At 29.9% G+C, this 27,487-nt stretch overlaps 3 protein-coding genes across 4 annotated transcripts; all 3 read right to left on the bottom strand.

The window, feature by feature from the left end:
* Positions 1–742: 742 nt before the first annotated feature.
* Positions 743–3,819, bottom strand: LOC120281814 (sodium channel modifier 1-like). Its single transcript, XM_039288508.1, has 3 exons — positions 3,702–3,819; positions 1,269–1,742; positions 743–1,061 (listed from the first exon to the last, which is right to left on the bottom strand). Exons 2-3 carry the CDS (start codon positions 1,740–1,742, stop codon positions 1,014–1,016), a joined length of 522 nt encoding a protein of 173 aa, XP_039144442.1. The 5' UTR covers positions 3,702–3,819; the 3' UTR covers positions 743–1,013.
* A 1,147-nt stretch (positions 3,820–4,966) lies between these two features.
* Positions 4,967–11,826, bottom strand: LOC120282477 (peptidyl-prolyl cis-trans isomerase CYP40). The gene is made up of 9 exons (XM_039289303.1): positions 11,570–11,826; positions 7,613–8,113; positions 7,245–7,332; positions 7,106–7,158; positions 6,708–6,812; positions 5,674–5,749; positions 5,555–5,592; positions 5,387–5,467; positions 4,967–5,275 (listed from the first exon to the last, which is right to left on the bottom strand). Exons 1-8 carry the CDS (start codon positions 11,756–11,758, stop codon positions 5,387–5,389), a joined length of 1,131 nt encoding a protein of 376 aa, XP_039145237.1. The 5' UTR covers positions 11,759–11,826; the 3' UTR covers positions 4,967–5,275.
* Positions 11,827–17,289: 5,463 nt separating this feature from the next.
* LOC120281773 (MADS-box protein SVP-like) lies at positions 17,290–25,711 on the bottom strand. 2 transcript variants are annotated; one of them, XM_039288466.1, is made up of 8 exons: positions 25,629–25,711; positions 25,243–25,424; positions 19,134–19,212; positions 18,871–18,932; positions 18,671–18,770; positions 18,526–18,567; positions 18,237–18,433; positions 17,290–17,518 (listed from the first exon to the last, which is right to left on the bottom strand). In XM_039288466.1, the coding sequence occupies exons 2-8, from the start codon at positions 25,422–25,424 to the stop codon at positions 17,494–17,496; spliced, it is 687 nt and encodes a 228-aa protein (XP_039144400.1). In that variant the 5' UTR covers positions 25,629–25,711; the 3' UTR covers positions 17,290–17,493. The 2 variants fall into 2 exon arrangements, with proteins under 2 accessions (XP_039144400.1, XP_039144401.1); XM_039288467.1 differs by lacking the exon at positions 25,629–25,711 and having other exon boundaries at positions 25,243–25,530.
* Positions 25,712–27,487: the final 1,776 nt, after the last annotated feature.

Here is a 27,487-nt window from a genome sequence, read left to right as displayed (position 1 = left end):
AGAGAGACAAGAAACACTCACTCAAAGTATATTCCTACCTAATTTCAAATTTGTAATTATAAGTTATGTCCAAAGGACAGGTCCTACACATGGGTCTTGTGTTGGATGCTGTTGGCCTTATTAGGGATAACAAGAACATGCAAAAATCTATAAATGAAAGGGTAAAAAGGGCAAATCGTGTCATCATCTTGTGCACACTTTTAAGGCAAAGTTTCAGTTGATTTTTATGGCCATTATTATATAGAGATATTAATAACAAGGATTTGTTATGAAAAGATGTTGTGTCTTTTACACAGCCTGGTTTTTGGACCACAACTTTTAATTTCCTTTTCATGCCAAGCTGTATGCACAACACTTTCCTTTAATGGTCATTGCCCTTTTTCTTCCCTTGGATACCCAACTTATTCCTACTTCCCCACCAAACTCCACCAAAAGTTTTACTTCCTTTATTTTTTACATTAAATTCCTTTTTCATTTTTTTTAAAATATTTAAATGTATGGTTAATGAAATTAATACAACATCCACTTGTTTCAAGTGGCTAGGTCAAAGATAATCTATTCTTAGTGTTATACCACTCTTTGGTATCTTATTCTTATCCATATTCAAAGATCAAGCGTTTGAATGGCTTGTTTATATTCTTTAAAAAAAAACTATATAGAATCAAATTCATAAAAAAAATGTAATAAATTGAGTAGTAAAAAAAAATTATCTAGAATAAATTGAATGGCTTCTGGTTTTGAGCATCTCACCGCTGGTTAAAGTTTCTTTACTCTTTGTGTGTTGTTGTTTTTGTTGTTCTTTATTTCTCGTGTTTGTACTGTTTTCTTTCAGTTTCTTTTTAATAAAATTATAATTTATTCACTTTATTAAAAAAAAAATTATGTAATAACTTTAGCAGTTAGCATGGTGTATATGAAAATATTCATATAGACAGCCCAAAGTAAAAAAATATAAGATTCATAACATACCCAGAATAGATGAGATTTTATCATCTTGCATGATATGCTCAAACTCACTTCAAGCATTCATTTGGATCTTCCTCATCTGAATCAAACTCGGCCTGTGGAAAAAAAATAACAATTGAATTGAAGTTAAACAAATACTACCAAATTTAGAGCAGCATTCAGATTATAAATAGATTTTGACAAAATCTTGGATCGAAAAATTTACATTAAACTTTTGCACCAACAAATTGACTAAGATTTTTTTTCTGTTTGTCGGCAGAAACTAAGAAAAGGATGAGATGCACGAATTGAAGATAACTCACATTTTCATCTTTGTACCACTTTCCATTACCGTCGCGCTTCCAACCTGCAGCTGTAAACTTGAGCTCTTTCTCTCGAAGTTTATAAAATTCAGAATTCTTATATGAACTCGTTTCACAGTTAACTTCAACTCCATCGCTTTGAGGTGCACTTACAGCGTCCATTGGGGCACACAAAGGGTTAGAAAAACAAGATGAAGAATTTGCTCTGTGCATAACATCATGGCAATGACCGGTAGTATTTTGATCAGATGATATACTGCTTTGCATCTCGAAGATCACTTTCCGTGTATGCTCGATCAGTGGCTTTTTTTGAACCTTGACGCACTTCATTCCATTATTCGGGATTGAAGAGTTTGGCACGTCTTTAGAATCAGCTGATAAGGCAAGTCTCTTATTTAGTTCTGCTTCTCTTGATATTACCCTTTCCTTGAGCCTGGTTTCCGCGGCAATATGACGAGATCCTTTGTTATGCATCTGTAAATTTATAGTGATAAAACACCGCAAGTAACTGATATGGATATAGGCAATATGCAGAATGAACTACCTATGTAAATTTCTTTATTTCTACCATTTTAAGCTAATCAGTAGTTAGTACTAGTTCAGTAAGAAAGTACGTACGTTAGAAAGAACCAGCACGTTTATCAGTACTACTTTTAAATTTTGAGAGGCAAAATAATCTAATTGTATCTATGAAGAAAACTATATGCTTGTCCGTATTAACTCAAATGAATATGTCTATTTGTAAAAAAATTAAATCTTTTCAACTATTATAATTACCAGTAAGAAGTTTTAGTTTTAGCATTTAATATGCATCGTATAAATAATTAAAAACCTAAAAATGGTGATCTTGGTTGGTCAGACCAATCTCAAAGCAAAATGGATGACTGAGACATTGTTCTGTGAAGCTTTTGCACACAATGTATTCTAGCAAATGGCATTTTTGGAGAAGAGGGCATTGGATTGATCAACAGAAGAGCCAATTAAAATCAACTTTCTTACATGAATAGCATTACTTTTTAAATTAATGTCTACATAGAAATCTTCTTAAATCCAATAAATTGCATATATATCATTTGAAAAATTTTCAGCAGCTTCTTTAAGGCATTTGAACTTAGTTATTTATATATTTTTGAAACTATCACCTCACTAAACATTATGATCTGGACAAATGGGCATGGCAAAGATACATATATAGAAAATAAACAAAACATATATACAGCAGCTGCTTACGTACATATTAAATTATTGTTTACAGATACTTGCAACTATCACCTCACCCAATACTACGCTTTGGAGGCACAAAGATTATAAATCACAAATAAGTCTACAAAAGAACACATTTAGAATATACACAATAATCGCATATGGAGATGCAGCATCCAAACATTTGCTCGAGGGCCACCATACCCGGATTTTGAAGTTTTAATATATATGACAGTAGGCAATAACCATGTTTATGTGACTCTGGGAAAAAAATCATAGGCTTCTTCTAACCAGGAAGTCTTATATCATATAGATCACAGAAAGATCAAATATAATGAACTATTGATCAATAAATTCTGTTATCTTGTCAATGACCAACAAATACTACTAAAAATCTTGTCAGTCAGGAGATCAGAGATGACATTGAATGAACCAACAGTAATATATGATCATATCATTGACTAGTCAAAGAACATTAACTCATCAGAGAAAACACTTTCATTCACATACATCGTACATTTTTAACTCAAATCAAAATTTTTCATTGACTCAAACACATTAATCCTAATAACTGAGGAACAAATTAGCCAAAAGAAGCACATTTAAGCCAAAAATTAAATAAAGTGAACTGTTGTTAAAGGAATTCTGCTAAAAATTTTGTCGCTGTCAATATGGCCGTCGAGTATGGCATTTAATGTGCTAACAATAACCTATGATAATACCATCGCTTTATCGAAGAACACCAATTCATCAGGGCAAAACATGTGACAGCTCAAACACATTATTTAGTCCTAAAAACTAAGAAACAAATTAACCAAAAGATGCACATTTACACAGACCAAATATTATAAGCTATTGATCAACAAATTCAGCTAAAATTTCTATCTTTTCATTCAATGGATATAACATTCAAAGACTCAACACTAAAATATGATAATATCATAAGTTAATCAGAGAACATCAACTCATCAGAAAAAATCATTAAATTCCCATACATTGTACCCTTAAGCTCAAATCAATGTTTCTTATCAACTCAAACACATCGATCCTGATACCCAAAGGGGCAAATTAACCAAAAGATACAAACTTTCACATCAATAAGCATGCAAATCAAAACATACATCATGTCATGATTCTCACAAGCATTTCAACAAACACAACAGCTACACAACCATAACATGGAGAACACTTGAGATAAAAGCGCAAGAAAGGAAGGGTTTGTGGACGTACAGAGAGGGAGATAGGGGAATCAAGAACGGGACGATGAGGACAACAAAGCAAGCGTACTTTCCATTGGATAGCCGCCTGAAGGAGGAGGAGGAGGAGGACGACGACGACGACGACAGCATCAGGTCATCAACCCGGCGCTTACGGTGATGGGCCTCGGAAGCCCAGCTATCGCCGCCGAACACGCTCATCGGCGGTGACTTCAACGGCAAATGCCGGCGAGAGCCTTCGGGAGAAGATGAGAAGTTGGGATTTTTCACTATCACACCCTCAAATTTATGGAAATTACTTAATTCATCTTTCTTTTTTCAATTATCCCCTTGGCTTTTTTCATATATATATATATATATATATATATATATATATATATATATATATATAATATTTTTTGTTTATATAAATAATAGTAATAATAATAATAATAGACTTCACATCTTGGACTTTTGTAATACTGTTTGCTTATTTAATTGTTTGTTTTTATTATTAATGACTAGAAAATAAATTTGAAGTTGGACATATGTTTCCACTATTTTATTAACATTTAAATATTATTTTTAAAAATTTTCAAATTTTTATTAAACAAATATCATATTGCTGCAAGTCCCCAAACATACCATTGGATGAATGAATACATTTTGAAATTAAAAAAATAATAATAAACTCATTTTATTCTTTACATATATGCGTCTAAATATTTTTATAATCATTTATTTTTTTTACATATAAATCTTCAAATAAATAAACTTATTTTGTTCACAACATCTAAATCTTAAATTTTTTACTATTAATTAAATTAACATTTCTACATATACCTTTAAAAAAAAAATTAGACCAATTTTATTTAAATAAAAATTACAATTGCCCAACATAGTTTTAAATTTTAAATAACATTCCCATTTTATTATAATAAAAAAAAATTACTATTTATATAATATATAACATACTTGTGTACGTCTATTAGAATAATATACATGCATATATAAACATATATATATAAATATAATTTCAAAAACATACACATGGTATTGTGCTTTATCAATGAATATACACACACAATTAACTGAATTTTATAAGATCCAAAAAAAAAAAAGAAGCTTGAAAACATATGAATTTTGAATCCTTACATTCTAACATCAAGCAAACCAAAAAAATGTCTTCATAATGAACAATGTTCAAGGAACTTCCATTGAAATGTTTTAACATAATCTTTCTTTAACACAAAAATTCAACATTCCTTTTTCCTCTGCCAACCCTGTTATATAACAATATGCCATAATATCACTATAAAATTATTAAACAAAAATTTGATTCAAGCATCTCTACACCTGAAAGGATCTGGATTATTTCCCAGCTCCAAATTTAAATTTAAATATCTGATAATTAAAAAGGATGCCATCGAATGAATAACACCGATACTAACCAGAGAGACGAAAATGAAGCACAGAGCATAACTACCTGAACTCTTCTACAATGGATCAAAATGTCACAAAATGATTATCCACTTTTGGTTATGAGAGAAAAAGGTTTTTCATAGTCCTTTGAGAATTGAGATCAATTCATTCACTTTGTTTTCTTGCCTGTGATTTTTTGCAAACAGTGAGCATCATATATATATAACTGATTGAATAGAACAGATTGGAAATTAAAAAAAAAAACATAAAATTAAATTAAATAAAAAGAAATGACACCTAGGTATTAACATCAGACTTCGCGGGTGCTTTGAACATCTTAGCATATGCCTTCCGCTCTTGATCGCGTCTGTTTGCAATCTGTAATAAGACACTGAGAAATTACTGACAATAACAAAATGCAGTACTGGGTCTAGATAGGTAGTGCAGTGGCTGTGTTGCACTGACCTTTCTATTTGCAGCAGCAAGTTCTTTCTTTATGCCTCCTAAAAACTCACAAACCGAAATGGTTACGGTTATCTTATCGGGTAAATCAGGTTGAAAGTATATTTGATAAAACTACCCACCATCATTTGGCTCAAGCTCCAGTGCATTCTTAAAGCTCTCAACAGCAGCATCCACATCATTAAGTGCCATGTAAGCCTGGCAGCAAAATTAAAACCATAAGAGCATGTTTCCATAAAATAGATAGCCAGGAGAATAAATAAATAAATAAAATTAAAAATTAAAAACCAACACCACAAATGATCGAAATAAAAAAATGGTTGCTGTACGGCATAATGATGAAACGAATTCAAATCAAACATGGAACAAATCAAACAAGCATGTTATGGCAGCAAAGATCTCATCCCTCAGGACAGAGCTTCAGGATAACAATAACAGTCAAATCATCATTTTGAGCCTCATTCATAATGGTTGGACTACAAAAAAAAATTTCTGTCTATAATGCTTATAGACACACAATCCCTCATTTCCAGCCATCAGCAATCAGATTGTAGTCCAAAACAGATTACATTGTCAGACCAAAGTCATTATTATTATTTCAACTCAACATCCACCTAGGAAGCTCATCTATGAAAGACTATATTCGAAGAGAGCCAAATCACCAGAATCCTACAGCCTGTCAACCACAAATAAGTATTCAACCAGGCAACGGAAGCACAACCGTTACAATTGACTAACTAGGCACCATGTTTTAATAAACTACAAAACCAATGTCCAATTTGACAAGCAAATTCTGAAGCCACATTATTTACAAATCCCAATGGTTTTCAGGAAGTGACACATGTCAATAAACAGCTCCTTGTAACACAGGTGGTAAACAGTTGGACAAACTTAAACCAGCATCAAATTGCGAATTAAATTTCTGAACATCCTTGGAAGTGTTAAATAAAGGATGAAATTGGAATTTGATTGCCAGTAATCAAGTGTCTCAAGAAATTAGAAATTTCTAGCATTGTGACTGCATTTTTTTTTTTTTTTTGGGTATAATAAAAACCAGTTGAAAATGAAGAGACATTTTAAACCCAGGCAATTGTAACAAATTAGCTCAAGATTGAACGGACTCTCAAATATGTGGCATAGGGGTAAAGATACTCACTTGGCCTTGGCGAAAGAATGCTTTGGCATTTCCCTCTCGTTCACGCAATGCAAAGTCCGCATCAAGCAGGGCTCCCTTTAAATCTCCTAATTTTAATTTGCAAGCCTGTTACAATCACAATAATGATTAAATGAATGCTGAAAGAAAATCAAGAGTGAATACCCTGTCAAAATTATACATGAAAAAAATTCCAATTTAACAAGTGATAAATTCCAGCATTTTTGCAGGTTCACATTTATATCAGAGAAGAAGCTATTACTTGATACCATCTCTAAAACATCACATCTATTTATGTATGAGAGAACTACTTTATCTAATTGACATGTATGACTTCAAAGAGCTCACTTATTGCCCCCCACCCCAACACATATGTGAAATTGGCTGATTGCAAAACTTACCGAACTATTGGTCAATATAACTGACTTAGTCTTCCTCAACAGCGAACTTTTCTCTGTGATGCAGAACAGATTGCATAAGTTAACTTCATACCAATTAGGAGAAAAATTAAATAAATTTATAACAACCAAACAACTAAACCTTCATCAATCTCTTCTTTATCCCAGCAGACATCCAGGTAGCGCAAAGCCTTCCGGTATTTCTTAAGGGCCATCTTGTAATCCTCTTTCTGCACAAAGAGGTTTGGCATCCAGGAAAAATGTAAATAAAAAAAACCAATAAAATCAGGAGAAGAATGAAGAGGTTTGCTGCAATGATAGAATTAATAAAGCTTAAAAGACCCTTCGATGAGTCAAGAATAAGTAAAATAGCATGTAAACATATCAGGAAGAACGATACCAGGATGACTGATGCACTTGAAAAAAACATATAAATACATACATAGAAGTTAAACCTGGATGGCAGCAAAAGCTCATACATGGAAGACATGAAACTATAATACTATTCACCTTGTAATAACCATTTCCAAAAGATTTGGAAGATTCAACAACACTCATCCACCAAGCGACTTCATTTGGTTTCTCATCGAGATCAGCAGGCCAATCTGGATGCGTGTCACCATCTTTAAAGAAATTTGAAATTCCAAGTTCACCTCCATCAGGTATTTGTCCACAAGCAGCAATTGTAACATCAACAGTGGGACAGTCACCATCACCCGTTGGAGCATGCTCAGCTGAACGAACCACACCCATACCTTTTATCACTCGTCCAAAAACAACATGTTTTCCATCTAGATGAGGTGTTCGAGTGGTCGTAATAAAAAACTGAGACCCATTAGTGTTAGGGCCAGAATTAGCCATAGATAACATTCCTTTCCTCTCATGCTTCAGTTCAAAATTTTCATCCTCAAATTTCAGACCATAGATGGATTCTCCTCCGGTTCCATCACCAGCAGATATATCTCCACCTTGGATCATAAAGCCTTTAATAACACGGTGAAAGCGGGATCCCTAAGTGTAAAGCAAAAAATAAATAGCAATCAGCACAATCCAACAAACTAAAGACGATGAAGAGGCTAGAAACAATACCCATGAAAGTAATAGAGAAAGAAAAAACAGCCAAAAGTAGCTAATGTTAAATCACTACCTTCAACGGTTATTCAACATATGGAATTAGTAAATAGAAGGGACTCAACTAAATACAAGATATCAGAGTTCAGTGAGAGGTCATATTTTTCTTTAAACACTCATGACAACTGATTACTAACTAATAGGAGAAGCGCAAAAACAAAGAGCTCACAATAGAAAGGAAGTAAGAGAGACAAAAGGCAAAGGCAGTCTCAAAGGAAAGGAACCATCAAAAGCATTGGAAGTCACATACTCATGACCATGGCTTAGATGAAGCGCATCATAGATTTGTGATGCTATATTTAGTAAACCATGACCTCTGAAATGTTTTTAAGTTACACCCCTCCCAATGTTATCAAAGGCACAAGGCACACACCCTAGAAGCTAGAACCCTTATATCACCTGAGGCGCAAGGCGGAAAATAAAAAATCACTCACCTGGGTGAAGTAAGGCGCATGCGTGCATATATATATGTGTATATATATAGAGAGAGAGGGGATCAATCTTCTATGCACGTTCATAGATTTATAGTCTATGAACGTTGTTGCAAACCGTTGGATTTCAATCTAACGATGTTGCACTGTTTCATCAACAGTAACACATTATACAATAGGATGTACAGTGTTTTGATCTCAATCGTTCAATCCAATTCAGCACAGTAACTGAATCAATCTCAGCCGTTCAAATCAATTTCTATTGGATCTATAGTTGAGAAAACAAAAACTTAAACTAAACCCACAGAACACTAGACCAACCCATTTGGAACGGGTACCCTGGTAGGACACTGTTTATGTTACTGTTCAACTACCAAATTGTTCCTATCTCTTACATCTTAACCCTCTCTCTTACATTTTCTCATATATAATAGATTTCAGTTTAATATAAAATAATAATATTATTAATTACATCAAATATTGTTTTAAGACTAATGACTATAAAGTTTGACCCATTCTTCCTAAAATCTATTCCAAATGTAACTAATTAAAAATCATCATTAAATCATAGGATTAGTTGGTACGCTTATTTCAAGTTAAGAAATTGTTGAATTACATTACAGTCATTTCTATAAAATTCATACAAAAATTCTAATGCTAATTTAAAAAACAAAGACGTTCTTAGTACTATGAGGATTTTGATTTCAGATAATTATTACTATATATTTTTATTTAATGAATATATGATTTGAGTTTGGATAACTATTTAAGGGATAAATTTTTAGTTAAATTTAATATTGCTAATAATAATATTTTAAATTTGGATGCTTTGAGAATAACAACCATTTAAGTTATTAAATGGTATTGGATCAGTTTTTAAAAAAAAATTAATATTACATATGACATTTTAAATTTCGATAGGTTTAATTTTAACAATATTACAACCAATCTATCTGTGATTAGGTAATTTTAAATAGGTGAGGCTATGGTTTTCATAGTAAATTATTTTATATATATATATATATATATATATATATATATAACAGACTCTTCAATGAGGCACGCCTTTTTTGTGCAACGAGTCTCAGACAAAGGTACAGAATAGCGCCAAAGACAAGCACCTTATTAAAGCACCTTGTCTTATGAGTATAAAGGCCCTATGCCCTTTTTGCGCCTTGCCTTAGAGCCTAGGCACACCTGGGCGAGCGCCTTGATAACACGACAAAATTTCTCAAACAGAAACTACGAAACAAGGACTCAAGTAAAGGAAAGGAACATGTTTCACTAAGCAATCCCTCATAAGGCCTTATTTCCCCAGGTTATCAAAGTTATAGAACAAGTAAAAAAAATTTTGGCATGTTGAACTAAACATGCCAGAGATATTAAACAATTCAAAGTCAAAATTCTCAACAAAATTTTCACCATAAGTCACATCTGGTCCATGCCAAGATGATTCAAATTTTATATCAGGTGAATTCAGATATGATGATAGTCAAGAAAATTCTAGATTTGATGACCCCTGTCAATAAAGCAGATCCTAAATATGACGTGTCAATACAAGAAAAAATTTCAGATTTGTAATAGATAAAATTCATTATAAATAGATAAATAACGGAGATCTATAAGTTATTCAAAGGTCTCTTTTTCCTCATCCTCTTGTTCTCCCTCATTCTCCAATTGTCTTCTATTATATTGCCTCTGCTCCTAACATTAAATTTCTACTAACAATAAAACTTAAACCTTGGAAGGGGGAGCCGTTAAATAATTAGATCATTATATTAGTATATACGTCAGATGTAACAAACACATCCAAACTATACCAAAATCTTGATATTGTTTTCTCTACATAGAAAGGTATTACTTTAACTTGATACATGGACAGACCATCTCTAGAACAAGCATGTGCGATGTCAAAGAGCCCAGCGGACTTGCTACAGAATGTCTGCTAATATCTGAGTGTGAGTAGAGAGAAATTGGGGAGAATTCCAAAAAAATCTCGATAGGATTCAAGCAATAGGGTTCTTCATATATATCCTTGTGTACAAACATGATACATGCATAAATACATAATATGTATAAATTATAATGTACATATTAACCAACTAGAGAGAGCACCATACGAAGAAGCAATGCAATGAGGAAATAATGCACTGGGAGATAAAATCATCTATTCATAGAAAAATAATTGTTCAAATCCTCTGATTTAGAATCTATACTTAAAATCCATGAAAGTTGTCATGCTATACATACACATTACAAATCTTCAGCTAACCATCACCATGCTCTATGTATTACAGAAACAGACTAGATAATCAAGAAGAACTGCTCTGTTAATTAAGAGAGAGAGAGAGAGAGAGAGAGAGAGAGAGAGAGAGAGAGAGAAAGATAAAACAAGAATCAGATCAAGCAATAGAAATAATTCCCACAACAAAAAAAAGAAAAAGATAAATCCTTAAGCAAAATTCTCTATGAAAATAATAATCTTTCAAAATTCATATATAAAATGTAAAACACACAGATCAGAACCACTGTACCAATCCTCAAACAATCCAACCCTAAACCAATTAAAAGCAGAAAGCACACAAATAAAAATCCCCAAAAATGCACAATTGACAGCAATTTGACGCATGCATGCCGTTCCTACAAACATTTCTTTGACATTCTTGACAACAAAAATCTCTTATCTAAATGCAATTCAGCACAATTCACTCAACCTCCACAAATCAAACTTAAATTTTTTTTAACATTATCTTAACACAACACCAACACATTCATTCTCCAAATCCCAAAAACCAAATCATCAAAACCACGAAATCCAACCACACTTCAATCTCACGATTCTCACCAACAAGAAACCAAATCAAAAGCTTCAATTAGAGAAAAAGAAAAAAAGAAAAAAAATGACCTTAAAATGGAGAGGAACCCCAGTGTTAGGTCCGACGCCTTTCTCGCCAGTGCAAAGAGCTCTGAAGTTCTCCGCCGTCCGAGGCACAACATCAGCGAAAAGCTCAACAACGACACGCCCTTCCATTTCCCCACCGATGCTGATGTCCAAGAAGCATCGCGGATTGGTACTCCCCTTCTCGTCCTCCATTGCTCGCCCTCTCCTCTCCTCGAAACCCTAGCCTTCGTTTCTCTGCTCCTCTGGAACCCCCAAGTGCCGCCTCGTTCGTGCTATATAAATTTGAAAACAACGAAGAGAGAGAAAAAAATTAATTATAAAAAAAAAGAGGGACGTAAATAAAAAATAAGCCTTTTTGTTTTATTATATGAATGCTATTAATGTTAATAAGTACTATGTTGAGGTTCTAGAATCATCCTCTGTAAACTTTTTTGCACTTATATCCCTATAAAGTCTCATAATTTTATATAATTATTACAAAAAAAAATATTTAATAATGCACCCTTAAATCTTTTTCTTGAGGTTAAAAATAAATAAATAAAATGCTGTTTTATATACCCCTAAAAATTCATCTAATTATATTGATTTATTTGCATGTATACCTTTCTACTTGACATACATTATTAAAATATATTATAAATTATATAAATATTGATCTTTTATAATAATAATAATAATAATAATAATAATAATTCTTCTGATAATGCTAATTTTTATTTAAATATAGCTTAAATATTTTAGTAAAGATATATATAGAAAAATATTGACTTAATTGGTATTAGAAATGTTTACAATTAACATATGATGAATAAAATGATTTTAATTTTGTTAGGGGTATATATAAAAAATATTAATTTAATGATTATTAGAAGTTTTTAGTAATATATATATAATAGATTTTTTTTCAGTTATTTAATATATAATAATTTATTTTAACAGTATATATTGGTAGAGAGTGTATATGCAAACAAATTAAATTTTAAAATATATATATATATATAATATTTAATTATAATGAGAGGTACAGAAATAATAAAATAAATTTTTATTGGGGGTATACTAATAAAAATTATTATTATTATTTTTATATAATATTTAAAGAAAAAGAAGTCAAACTTTTAGTCATTTTCTTTATTTTCTTCACTATTGAGATAGAGTTGAGAAGATGAGGATCAACACTTGGAATCTTTAGGTTGAACTTTCACAAAGATTGTAAAATTATAGATTATATAAAAAGAAATATAATTTTTTTATAAGGGTGTACATGCAAATATGTTTTTTTATTTTTATTTTTATTTTTTTTGCATAAAATTTTCTTTAAATCAAAGGGAGGACTTTTAGGTGAGGTCAGGATTCCTCACTTGAATAGATTGGAATTACTTTTTACCCCAAGTTTGGATTTTGGCATTTATTGAATGGTTTATGGTTTGGTCTTTCTTACAAGTTAGAAAGTGTCTTTTCTTAAATTACAAGCCCAACAAAAGATAAAAATTACTTTTTTTGGGCTCATTTCCCGGAATCCCTACTTTGGAAAATTTACCATCAGTCCTTTTCTAGGGTGATTTAAAAAAAAAAATCTGTGTAAAAAAGAAAAGAAAAAATTACTAGAAACTCTATATATATAGTTTTTTTTTACAAAGTGGACAAATCACTTATCAGGGCGCGTACACCACCAAAAATCAATATTTTGGCTCATGCACACTCATCCGGTGAATACAGGGATTTGACTACTAGGCCGCTCCTACAGATAAAAATCTCTTTTGGGTACCACTACGTCTGATGTGTTTTGAACTTTGGGCAATGAAAGTTCTCAAAAGATATTTTTCACAGTGTGTAAGTGTCATTAGAGCAAAAATCCTTTAATACTTTACCAATAATTAAGTGGTCTATTGGTAGTCTACCAACAATCAAGTAATCTATTGGTAGTCAGATCCTCATTAGAATCTTTTACAAGTGGTGATAGATCTAATCATTGGTGAAAGCGCATTTCTAATGTAAGTAGTGGTTGTATGTATATGGTCTATACACCCATATGTGTGCAACCTTACTCTCTCTATCTCTATCGAGGCTTGTGCACATCTTTGCCTTTTTTATCGTGCTTGTGAAAAACCTGTCACCATGACAACGTATATGTAGAGATAATTTTGTAATTTTAATTTTATTTAATTGTAAATGTAAAATTTTGAAAATTAGAAATGCTTTGGGATTGATAAATTTGAAGGATTGTTTCGGGAAATTGAAAGAATTGGAGGGACCTATCATTACTTTCCTCAATTTGTTTTTGGCCTTCTGCATATATTTATATACAAAATTTTATGAGTATGAACAACTTAATAAAAATCATATGATCCAAAAACGTTTGTTTAAATTTTTACAAAAAGCAAAGTTGACATTTACTTGTGAGGTTTATTAATAGACAATTACTTACTTTTGTGAGGGCAATTTTTTTTTAATAATTTATATATTTAAATCCTAAATTCATCATTATTATTATTTCATGTACTTGTAGCTTTCAATTAACAAATTACTTGATAATTCATTCAGGTGGAAAATTTTCAATAATTGTGTGCAATTTTTTAATTCAATGATTTTTTGTTTGATTGTTTTTGGAAGTGTCAATGCCAACTCAAAAATAAATAAAATATTTTTTTTTTTTGCAAGTCACACCCTTGTAAAACTTAAAATTGACTACTGCTCCCAATTATCCAAATAAAATTAATTTTTAAACATGGATTTTCTTTTTTGAAACAATAACAAACTATAAATCAAGGGATAACAAGTAATTTTGAACTTGTCAAGGGGGTAAAAGTAAAATTATCAAATGGTCTATTAGAAACAAATCTGTCACTAATCAAAGTTTTTCAACACATTAATTAGTGGAGATTGATTGCATTATAACTTTTAGTTTGACTTTGTATTTAAAAAAACAGCCTTTGGACTAACATTCAATTGTTTTCTAGTAATTGGAAATTGAGATTGATAAATCTAATAAACATTTACATTGAAAGTGATATAAATGCTCATCTCTTGTTTGTTGGGTACCAATGGGAAAATAAAAATAAAATTTAATTAAAAAAAAAAGGGGGGGAAGTGGTAGGAAGACTATGAGGACTTGGAAGTGGTTTCATATATTGATTTTTGTTACTTTCACCTTAAAAGTTTTTAAGGGTTCAATCATGTGTGCTTCTCATAAAAACACTCTATGCAAAAAGACATGACATTAATAGGCCAAGAAATTATTCGCCAATTACATGGAATATATATATATTCATATTTTTATGAAAATTTGTTTCATTGTGTGCATACTTCTCAATAAAATCAATACCAATTATTTCTTTTAAAATTCAATTTGTTGGCGTATATATATATATATATATATATATATATATATATATATATATATATATATATATATATATATATATATATATATATATCGAGACATGAATCAATCAAACTCATAAATAGAACGCATAAAAAAAAAAAGAACAATTATTGTACTTTAGATTATTTCCCCAAAAATTTATAAATATTTTGGTTTTGTCTTATTACTTTTGAAAATTCGTCTACGTCTGGAACTTCTTAATAAAATCAAATGTTATATAGGTGGCTTATAGTTAGAGGTAATATCATAATTATCTCAGGAATAGACTAATTACATTATCTTTTTTGGTTATTTAAGATGAAAATATCATATTCCCAAAATTTGATAATTTGATCAATACTATTACTGTTTTAAGAGATGGTAATCGCATATTCTCTTTAGAATGTAATTTTTTTTTCCTCTTAAGTTCAATATAATTTCTAATACACCAACTTTTAAAAAATTTTAAATATTTTGTAGGAGAAAAAAAATTGAGATTAAATTTTTTTCAAATATTAAATAAGTAAATTGGAGGAAAATATATATATATATATTTATTTAAAATAATTAAGTTTAATTTAATTATTATTTTTACAAAAAAAAAATTATTTTAAATTTATAAATTAATTAAAATTAAATAATTTAATATTGAATTCATTTTTTAAAATAATAACAAATATTTATTATTAAACAACTTTTCTATCTACTTTGGTAAATATTATCAACTTTAATCTATTTAACAGCTATCTAATTTAAAAAATAATTATTTTAAATTTATAAATTAATTAAAATTAAATAATTTAATATTGAATTCATTTTTTAAAATAATAACAAATATTTATTATTAAACAACTTTTCTATCTACATTAGTAAATATTATCAACTTTAATCTATTTAACAGCTATTAAGGGTATTTTAGTAAAATAATAATTGTTAAGGTAAATTTTTTATAAAACCAAACAAAGTAATATTTTCATTCAATTACTCTTACCAATAAAACAAAAATTGGCTATATTCCCATCAATATAACTTAAGAATTACGTTCCAGCTAATTCTTTTCCCAGTAGTAATACAGAATTCCATTAACCATATGACCATTTAAATTTTGAGTTGTTCATATATATATATATACACCATTAAAATATATTCAAAGATGAAACTGAGGGAATGGATCATGCCTAGCATTTTACAAACTAGTATGTATAGAGTAAAAAAAATTATATAGTGGTTCTATAACTTAAAAAAAAAATATTATTTCCAATAAAATCCTAAAAAATCATAAACCAATTCAAAAAGATATAAGGTTAATTTAAATTAAAAAATAATAATAATAATTTAAAGTAAATCAATGAGAAACAATGTAAGTGTGGTGTATTTAGATGCTATTTGGATGATTAAAGACTTCAATGAAAAGCAAGATTTTTTTCATATGAACTTCAACTAAAGTCTAACACCTAAACAACTTCATTATTTAAATATTTTAATTCTATCTGCATTCAATCCACATCACCAACCTTTTGCTTGCCAATAAAAGGTATTATTGAAGGTGAACCATCATCTGTCCTTGATGTTGAAATATTAAAACCTCATCATTTATTTTTAATATAAATAAATTAAATTTATTTTTATTTTTAGTAAAAAAATTGAATATTAATTTTTTTATTTGCTCCCCTAAAAAAACCTTGGTTATGTCCTTGAATATATTGTAAATTCTATAAAATATTGATTGTTTATGATAATAAAAATATAATTTTTTATTTAAATTTCTAAACTAAACTTAAAAATATTAATTTTTATTTACTATCTTAATTTTTTTAGGATTCAAGATTTAATGAATAAAATGAGTTTATTTGTTAGGGGTGGTCACACAAAAATATTAAATTTTTAGTAACTATTAGAAATATTTAATAAATAGCCAACATTTCTCTTGCCCCTTCAAGGTTGGAAGGGTCTTATAATACATATAAATCTTGATTTTTGAGGGGTATATATGGAAAAAACCATTAAGTGTATATTTACAAAAACACCCCTAAAGAAATAGCAAACATTTCTGTGTTCTCAATAATGCCCCTTCAAGATTCCAATACAATACATATAAATCTTTGATTTTTTTTTCAAGGGTATATATGAAAAATACCATTAAGTGTTAATTGACAAAAATACCCCTATACATTTCTATGATCTTTGTATTGGCCCACTGAAGATTTCCATGTTTGTGTGTTGACAAGAAATGCTTGACAATTGACATCAACAACCACAAATAATGCAGAAAAAAAATAAATAATAATAATAATGCCAACAGTTCTTCCACTTGATCTCCCAACATTTGGCCAACCATGCATATCCAAACACACAAGCATGTCCAATTCATAATAATTAAATATAAATACTTTTTTTTTCTTTCCCAAACATGGAAACTGCAGAAATGAATTCCAGTTGTGTTTTCTCATGTTCATTCAGTTATTGTCTGATTGGTATTTCATTTCATAGTGCTTTCCATTCTTTGCATTTCATAGTGATTTTATACATAGTTTCAGAATAAATTAAAAGAGATTTTTAATCTTCACTTCCAACCAGAGCATGAGAGCCTGCAATTAATCCAAAAGATGAATTAGAATTAGAATTTAATCAAAGAGTTTGGATGTTTCAGAAATGTTTTCAGAAATAATGAGGTCAGTGCTAGTCACAGTAATTGGTCATATGGCACAATTTGCAGTTATAATGATGCAGATCAAAAGAATCTGAGATACTGTTTAAGATTAATAGCATATCATTGTTAAGAGTGGGAGTGCATTTTCATCGTCAATGCTTGTCGGTTACCCGATCACACTTATGCTACCAAAGTCTTTTTCCGTCACGCTAAAAATATTCAATATGTTCCCTACATTTCACTGTATGAAATGTCCGACACTACACTTACGAGATGTAACGGAATATAACCGATACTTTTAAAACTACCAAATCTATGCATAATGCTATCCATATAACATCCAACATCTTTTAAACTATACTGATTGCACATATGTTAAGTGTATTTTTCGCTTTGTTTGAGAACATATCATGGAATGTTACCGATACTTTAAGAGTGTACCGTATCAATGTATTGAATGTATATTTGCTTTGTTTGCATTCCGCAGTTTGGGAGATGTGGAATACCGCAGACACTTCAAAAATGTATCAAATCGATTTATAATGATTAACATGTAACATGTAACATTTTTTAGACTATACTGCTCTACGTATTTAACCAATACTTTAAGATCAAGTGCACATATTTTAAATGCATGGTTTAATTAGTTTGCATACCCTAACTTGAGGGATGTATCGGAGCTATCATCGTAATCTTGAGGCCCTCCAGACTGTACAGCAGTAGTGACAGATTCAGAGGATTGCCCGTCTTCAAAGACGGGATTTTCTGTATCAACAATTGTCTGCTTCCCGGCCTTCGAAATTTCAATCACACGTTGTTGTAACTGTATATTTTCCTCCATCAACTGCACTCCCTGCATTTGTACATTGAAACAACAATCCAAACATGATCCTACTCCATTCAACGTCACAAATAAGATCAAACTAGATATTTTTATCTCAATACCTTTCTTCGAAGGAGATCAATTTGTTCCATGATCTGAGCACCCTGAGAAAACATGAATTTTTTCGATTGTTTCAAATGAAATTATCCGCATAAAAAACACACACACACACACACACACACACAAACAAAGGATCGACAAACATACTTTTCGTTCAAGCACACGACTAAGTCCTGTTTCCAAACTTTTTTCCAATTTATGTAGTTCTTCAATTGTTAAGCCTTGAAGCTCTTCTCCTTTCAATTGTCTGTAAATTGATAAACAACAAACACATATTTTCATTAATATGATTGATTTTTCTTTTTCCAATTCATGCATTAGCATATGTAAATAATCATAGAAAAAACCTGAGTTGATGATTTGATTCTTCAGCTTGTTTGCTCAATCTTGCAAAGTCACTATTCTCTAACTTTGAACACAAAAATCTCAGTATTAAAGTAACATTCAGTATCAAAATAGATGAAAAGCACAGGACAATAAAACAACTCATATTTCATCCACAAGAATTTGATTTCTTAAATCATAACAACACAAAAAATTCAGTAATATATCTTTGTTACTAAAATTCAGAATGACATGAAAATTAAGAATGAGTAAAAGAATAGCTTACCTGAAAGTCAAGAGCAGGTTGATCTGAACTTGTTCCCTCATTTGAACGAATACGATGTTTTTCGATGACATCTTTCATGCTTCAAAAATGAAATCCAAGTTATAATTTGCTGTTCCATTATCTAAAAATGAACATATGATGATCCAAAACTTGTATTATATTTCAAAGAACAAAAAACTTGTCACAACTTAAATTTCATATCATAATTACTTCCATTTTTTTGATAAAAATGGATAAATCACAATACATTCACCATCTAAATCAAGTTTCATTAATATGTTCATGTCCATTAACTGTACTCTTTCCTATTGCAAGTTACACTTCCTAAGAATATGACTTTTTTTAAAAAAAATAATAATAACTAAATCTTTCACCAAAATATAAGTTTGCCATTCTTATACAGAGTCAAAATAAAGAGAATAATTGATTAAAATACACTCCAAAAGATTGTGTATATATATGCAATAATAAAGTTTTGCATGAGTATAGCAACAACAACAACAATAATAATAATAAATACAGAATAGTAGAGAAGAAATAAGAATTTAGTCACATGGTGAAACAAGGCAAACAGAAGGTTGGAAAGGATGGTTCTTATCCAATTCAATAGTGCCTCTCAATATATGATAATAAATAAATAAATAAATAATAGTTTAATGTTCTTTTTGTTATTAGTCTTGGTATAATACAACATTTTATCATGGTCCTCAAGGTGAAGATTTTTAAGAAAAAATATTGAAAGTGTAAAAGTTTTGATTTATTATACAAATCATTCATGAGGCACGAGGAAAGTGAAATATTACAAATTATGTAAGAAACATATGATAGAGATTATTATTTATCAAGCATAAAGTCTTTGATATTGTTTTATTTTGACATTAAAAAAAAGTATATAGTAAAATCGATAATTAAGGAATTAATACTTATATCATCGGGTTATAAACTCATACTGTAAATGTTTGTGGCCGAAAAGTGCTAAATTCATGAAATAAACACATCTAGATTCATAGTAGCAGTTTTTGTGTTTTTTCGGAAGCCATTTTTAAAAAAAAATTAGGAGGGTGAAAAAGACTCATTGGCCAAAATACTCTTAACAGAAATTATTTTGACCAACATACTCTTAACAGAAATCACAATATTACTTTTGAACCCTAGATATAATATAAAACTATAGTTTTTTTTCAATATAAACCCTTTGTCATCTTGTTCACTTGGTTTGTTCCTCTTCTGGAGTGTTAATTAGGTGTGAATATATTACATGAGTATTAACTTAATTATGTTAGATTTGTATATAAGAAAATTTTGATTGGACTTATATATAAATATGTCTTTCATAATAATTTCATACTTCAGAAGCACTTTCACAAAAACACCTAAATACACAAAGTAAACCACAAGTCTTAATTTACCCAAAAATAATAATAATAATTATAGATTAAGGCCTTATTTGGGTTGGCTTTTCAAAAAAGCACTTTTTTTTAAGTTTAGTAGAAGTGCTTCTGGAAAAAGTGCTTTTCCATAGTAAGTTAAGCACTTTTTATATTTTGTGTTTGTATTAGCTTTTCTGTAAAAGCAGAAGCTGTAAAAATAAGCTAAAAAACAGCTTTTTTCAGAAGCTGCTCATGACTAGCTTCTGAAAAAAGCTGTTTTTCAGCTTTTTTTACAGCTTCTGCTTTTGCAGAAAAGCCAATACAAACAACTTTTTTTGAACCCAGAAGTGCTTAACTTATAAAAAAGCACTTCTGGGTTTTCCAAAAGCTCATCCAAACAAGTCCTAAGTATCCAAACGTGTAACTCATGTAAAGCAGTTATAAACAAATGCGCTTCCAAAAACCATGCATGAAATAAATACTTTTTTTCATCTAGAAGTGAAACGAGCTCTTAATCTAGTTATATATATGGCCCAAATCTAACATTTCAATTTGAATCAAAAGCCAATTGTGCATTACTGTCTCGATTAAACTAAATATTTCTTTATCTATTATTCAGCTTGTATTTGGGTTTTTAGCTTAAACAATTGTCATTATATTATTGTTTTATTTATTTATTTTTTTGAAAAAATGAATAAACCACTTTAAATTAAGATAAAAAAATATACAAAAGTCATCAACCACTAAATGTGGTTAGGTACAACAAAATAAGGCCACAACCCCCAAGCACAAATAATTGTCACTTTGGAACGTAAACTATATATATAAAAAAAAAAAAATGTTTTTTCCCCTGTTCTTCAGATTTGAACTATACAAATATGGCACAAACACGTATAATTTAGTTTTTTAACTACACGAAATATATTCGTTTTGATCCTTTCCAGATATCTTAATTGAATTAAATTAGAAATGAAAAGTACTACAAAATTTTTTTAGAATTTTTTAGAATTTTTTTTCCTTTATTTTTATATAGAATTTTTTTCTTAGAATTTCCAATGACTTACAGTGGGGGTGTTCATTTCAGGGAAAGTGAGGGGAAGTGGTCTGACTTCCCCCACTTCTGGTGTTTATCTGTGCTGAAGTGAGGAAAGTGACATTTCCCCCACTTCCGACTGAAGTGGATTTTGAACTAAACCCAATGTGAGTCAATCTATAAAAACTAATTTCTTTTCACTTCTAAAATCTTTTTTGAACTCATAAAATTTCATCCAACACCTAAATTCTTCGGTTCTATTTTCACTTTCTGACAAATGAACATAGAAGTCTTGGAAGTGATATCACTTTCCCCCATTTCAGGAAAGTGACACTTCCCTCATTTCCTAACTTCCCTTCCCTTACAGTGAAATGAACACCCCCAACAGAAGAGAATTAGATAGTAAATTTGGAATCGCTTTTTTAGTAAATTAAACTTATTATTATTAATAAATTTTCTCTCTTATTATCTAAAATAGTAAACGCTTACGTAAAAAACACTTACCAACACTTCTTCCCAGAAAAAAAGACACTGATAATCTAAGACATGTTTCATTATTCTAATAATATCTTATTCCAAAACAATATAAAAGTTGGGAAATATGTCCTCTATTTGATTCCATCCATTCATCCATTTTTATGTCAATCCAAGAATTTATTCCTTTATTTTTTTATAAATACGACAAGTGTATATACAGTTAAAAGCATACGCATAGCCGAGAATTAATTATCCCGCTATGCATCCCTCACCTACCATTATGGGATAATATTGCATTGTAAGCCTGTTCCACACCAAGGATTTTTTCATACCATGGCATCCAACACAATTCGAATCTACGCAATGAAAGTCTTATAAACCAAACTTTACATAGTGGGGTCAGTATCACTAGACTAAAAACCCTTTGGCACAATTTATCCCTTTCACTTATGCACATGGACAAATATACACACACACACATGAAGACTATCTCCTAAGAGGACATATTAAATGTGTGAGGAAGGATCAAACCGCATTGGTCCACTAACTCGTTCACAACTTTGTCATCAAAATCATTTTGACCTTAATTTTTCAGAATGACTGATTTAAGATGATTTAATTATTATGAAATAAATGCTTATAAAAGCTTTATTGAGATAATCTTTACATTGTTTTCATCTAAAAACACTTACCAGAAAGCTAAAAATATTTCAAAAATTATTCTGTTAATAAAAATTCCAAGATTAATATAATTATATATTTATACATGTCATATGGTTTACACAAGTCATTAGGCTGGTCAGCGGATTATTAACTCATGACCCGACTTGATTTTTACTAGTGAATTAACGAATTCATTTATGTCTCACCCGAAGCCATTTAGTATGGGTTCGATCCACATCAAGCAACACATTAACACCTTTATTTCCACCTCATTTTCTCAAGTTATCACAATTTTCATGATAGAGCTTTTACTCAAATTAGAGGGCATTCACTAAGTCAAGAAATGGGGGATTAGTACTTCTCTTAAGTGGTTAGAAGTTAATATCACTTCTAATAGTTCTAGTGTTCTTCTTATAAAAAATAAAAGAAATCCTGAAGTAAGGGGAAGTGAGTTTATATAAAATTTCATTTCATTCATTTCGGTGAAAAATGTTGAAGCGAGTTTAGTTCAAATCAAATTAAAAAGTGCTACAATAGGGAGAATACCACTTCCCCACTTCATAGCAAATTAACATCTGAACCGAGAGAAAGTCAATCCACTTAAGTGACTTATCCGCCAGTAAAACTTCTTCCGGTGAGGCTCATAGAACATGATTTTCTCCCCAAAGGGCTTCCCAAATGTTTTAAGGAATAATAATAGAAAACCATCTGATGCAAAGAGCCTTCTTAATTAGTTAACATGGATCAACACTTACTTTCATTCAACAGAAACTGAAAAGTTTATAATGAATAGATAGAAGGTCTCTGATGACTCTAATGATCAATGATGATAATGATGATGATAATAATGACAATAATAACACTAAAATATCATATCTAATACATATAAATGAGGCAACATCCTATATATATATTATATAACTAACAAATTCATTAACTAATTAAGTCAGATAGAATTTTAGTTAACTCTGCATAAAGACAGTTACAAACACAATCTTGCAAATCCAGTGATCTAATTGGCAATTAAGTATTGATAGAAGTATCATATCATATGTGTTATTTAGAAGTAGGTTCCTTGTGTAACTTCCACATAAAAGAGACATATAGACAATCCTTTTTGGTAGATCAGTTGATTTACATCAAGAAGAACAGTCATATATATTAAGGGAAGAAACACATCGGAAAAAATAGCACTATCCATCAAGTCAAGAAAAAGGACACAATTATTCTCCAAAGGACAATAATTGATCTTATCAATTAATCTTAAGTATGGTTATAATGCTTTAATTTGAGAATGACAAGCAATTTATCTTTGGTCCAAATGATGTGAAATTTCTTTGTAATATTAAACATTTAGTCCTTCTTTTCCATGTTTGGTTGTTGAATTTTCAAGAAAATTGAGTGCTAATGTGGCTTCTAGCTCATCTTGGAATTATGCTACTTTGTTTTTTCTCTAAAGTGGAGTAACTTTAAAAGAAAAAAAAGAAAAAGTGTTGTTGAACAAGAGAAATATTGCGAAACTTACTCATAATAAAGATGGAAGCATTTCTTCTTTTTTTATTTTCAGTCTCATTTATGATCATGTGATTAAGTGCTCGATTATAAGATTCGAAATAATGTTGATATTCCGGATTACACAACCAAAAATTGAACATATAAAGTATTGTGAAGGCTTACGACAACCTTCGAGTTGTTTCAGTCCATGAAATGGCTTCTTTGATACCATAATAAAATTTACTGGACCAAAAAACTAGTATGTTTTCATGACTAAAACATATATAGAATTAGCAACAAAATCAAGAAGTTTTAACAAATTACAAGTGTAAAATGCAAACAATTAATGGCAAACAATTCAAGTGGCTGATTTTGATGGAAAGAATGCATTTAAGAAGATGGGATACAGTGAATTCAAAGGTAGCCATTAATTCTTGTGCTTATATATATCTAAACTAAATATATAGTCCCTATGAATTTTCATTTGATTATGTAGATATACAAGATTGTAAAAATCACATATGTATAAATTGGAAAGCAATTAATGCCATCTTAAATCACATCCTCTCATTAATAACCAATATGAACCAACATTGTTCTTAGTCAAATTCCAAATAGCATAATGTTTACATTATTTACATATCTCATTAAAACATGAAGGTATACATTCCATGCAGAATATATACTACTTTGAATCAATATGATAATATATACATAATTTTATCGATACGAAATCGACTAATTAAATAGATAAAGAAATCTTGAACTATATCAACTCACAACTAATTTGCAATTAAACAAGTGTTAAATGTTAATTATAATTCCCCTTAAAGTTCATCAAGAACACTAACAAGAACACATATATACCAACTAAGATCATCACAAGATTAAACCTTAAAACAAAAAAACTACAAAAAAACTACAAAACCTACAAAACCTCATAAACATTCATCTAAATAAACTCACCTAAATGCAATACATAAAACCATTGTATGAAGTTAGTAAGCAAGATCTAAATATAAAACAAGAGGAAAAAAAATAATAAAATAAAATGGAGAAGAAGAAGAAGAACCTTGAACTGCAGAACTCAAAGAGTTTGCCAGTGGCCGAGAAGACGATGAGAGCAACCTCAGCATCACAAAGGATAGAAAGCTCCTCCGCCTTCTTGAACAACCCTCTTCTTCTCTTTGAGAAGGTTACTTGCCTTGCAGTGGCGTTGTCAATCTTCCTTATTTTTATCTTCTCCCTTGCCATCTTAGTAATTAATTTCACACAATATATCACCAACAACAAGAACAAGAGAACAACAACAACAACAACAACAACAACAACAACAACAACAAGAACAACAAGAAGGACGTGAGAGAAGGAATAATGAAGAAGAAGAAGAAGAAGAAGGTGATATGGAGACAAAGAAAGAAGAGAAAGGGATGGGAATGGAGAGGAAAAGGAACTTACCAATGAAAGCAAGAGGAAAGAGCCTTGGGAGATGGATCTAAAGCACTGATTGGTTACCTTGAAGGGAAACAAAAGATAGAGGGAAAGACTAAGGCCCTCTTTTATGGTAAAAATTGTGATACTTTTTCTCTTTATCTCTTTGAAGTGACTTTTTTTATTTATTTATTATTATTATTATTATTTTAAATAGTTTGGAGCCGCCTCTGTTGTTTATGCTATGACTAATGAGAACTTCATGGTTGCTTAGTTGGATTCTTATCTATCCAAAAGAGGTCCCTTATGCATTTATGGGGTAGGAGTGTAGGACACTAAGAAAGGAAGTCACATCCTTTTATGGCTAAAAAACACTGTGGATAGATAGAAGAATGAAGTCTAAAAAAACAAGAGAGAGAATATAATATATATATATATAATCATTCAGGTAAATTTTAAGATTTAAAATCTAAAGACATTTTAAATCTAAGTCATTGATTTATTATTTAATGATTATTTATTTATATAAATATTGTATAACTTTTTACTGTTCATAATTACTGTATAACACTGTAAAACATAGTTTCTATTATTCATAATAATAATAGCCGTCGGATTACTATCCGGTGGTTATCATAGACATCTTTAGATAATAGGTCATATATATATATATATATATATATGAAGATACATTAATTGTGGACATCAGCAGTTGAGTATAAGGCCATCTCCAACCCATAACCCCAAATTTTAACCCCAAATCCCAAATTTGGTTCCACTACAGTAAATTATACTCCAACCACAAACCCCAAATCTAACCCCAAAAAAGAATATTCTTTTACACATCTCATTTTTTATTATCGGTGAATGTTTATGTATTATTATCTATTTTGTTATGAATGTATTTTGTTATAAATTTTTATGTATTATTATCTATTTTGTTATGAATGTATTCTGTTATAAATTCATAGTGCATGTCTCTTTCATTGTTTTTAGTATATTTTAACTATTTTAGTTTAATAAATTTATCATATATTAATTTAATTAAGAATTTTATTGTTAAATAATTAATTACACATAAAATTTAAAATTAATTTAAAATATTACTTATAATTATATTAAAATATTACTTTAATTAAAGTATTAATTATATAAATTAATATCTTAAAGGTTTTATTAGTTATAATAATAAAAATAAAAAAAATATTGAATAAAAAAATTTAAAATATGTGGGACCCCAAATTTGGGGTGCAATTTGGGGTAGGAAATGGGGTTGGGTTGGAGCCAACCATGACCCCAAATTTGGGATTTGGGATCATGGTTGGAGATGCCCTAATAATTATTAAGCCGCTAGAGTGCATATTAATTAGGAGTTAATAGGATTCATTAAAGTTTATTTGGTATTTTTTATTATGTTACTATTTATAAACACAGTGATATTGTTCATTACATTGAATGACATATAGATACATGTATATATACATAGAGCACAAATCTTTTGGGACGTCCCTGGATTGAAAATTGATATCTCCGCCACCATCGCCCATTCTCTATCAGTGGATTCGTCCAAACTTATCACATTAAACACCTAACCTCTTTCTACTTACCCATTCTCTCTTTTGCTTTTTCAATGCCAATGAAGGTGTATATATATATATATACAGAGACGGAACCAGAACTTGATGGTAGGGGGGGCTGAAGCCTAAAAGCAAAACAAAAAAAATAAAAAGTAAAAAAATAATCTAATAAAATAATTATTTTAATGAAGAATAATGTGCTAATATGACCAAAATTTGAATACACATATTAAAAAAATATAAAGTATAATTAAAAATTTTGTTATTATCGATAGCAAATATATGAGATTTTCAATAATTCAACTAATA

This window comes from Dioscorea cayenensis, chromosome 18 (genome assembly GCF_009730915.1).
Source record: "Dioscorea cayenensis subsp. rotundata cultivar TDr96_F1 chromosome 18, TDr96_F1_v2_PseudoChromosome.rev07_lg8_w22 25.fasta, whole genome shotgun sequence".
Taxonomy (NCBI): Eukaryota; Viridiplantae; Streptophyta; class Magnoliopsida; order Dioscoreales; family Dioscoreaceae; genus Dioscorea; species Dioscorea cayenensis.
Note: the sequence above shows the minus strand (reverse complement) of the source record. Positions and strands in the feature narration are given on the sequence as shown.

What these genes read in the sequence shown, in the direction of transcription:
- LOC120281814 (XM_039288508.1), bottom strand. Translation starts at nt 1,742, where the DNA reads ATGCATAACAAAGGATCTCGTCATATTGCCGCGGAAACCAGGCTCAAG. An exon ending in AGTGGTACAAAGATGAAAAT is followed by an intron (nt 1,062 to 1,268) that starts GTGAGTTATCTT and finishes TTTTTTCCACAG; the next exon opens with GCCGAGTTTGATTCAGATGA.
- LOC120282477 (XM_039289303.1), bottom strand. Translation starts at nt 11,758, where the DNA reads ATGGAGGACGAGAAGGGGAGTACCAATCCGCGATGCTTCTTGGACATC. An exon ending in GGGTTCCTCTCCATTTTAAG is followed by an intron (nt 8,114 to 11,569) that starts GTCATTTTTTTT and finishes CTTTACACTTAG; the next exon opens with GGATCCCGCTTTCACCGTGT. An exon ending in TTATATTGACCAATAGTTCG is followed by an intron (nt 6,813 to 7,105) that starts GTAAGTTTTGCA and finishes TGATTGTAACAG; the next exon opens with GCTTGCAAATTAAAATTAGG.
- LOC120281773 (XM_039288466.1), bottom strand. Translation starts at nt 25,424, where the DNA reads ATGGCAAGGGAGAAGATAAAAATAAGGAAGATTGACAACGCCACTGCA. An exon ending in AACCTGCTCTTGACTTTCAG is followed by an intron (nt 18,933 to 19,133) that starts GTAAGCTATTCT and finishes TTGTGTTCAAAG; the next exon opens with TTAGAGAATAGTGACTTTGC. An exon ending in TTGATCTCCTTCGAAGAAAG is followed by an intron (nt 18,434 to 18,525) that starts GTATTGAGATAA and finishes GTACAAATGCAG; the next exon opens with GGAGTGCAGTTGATGGAGGA.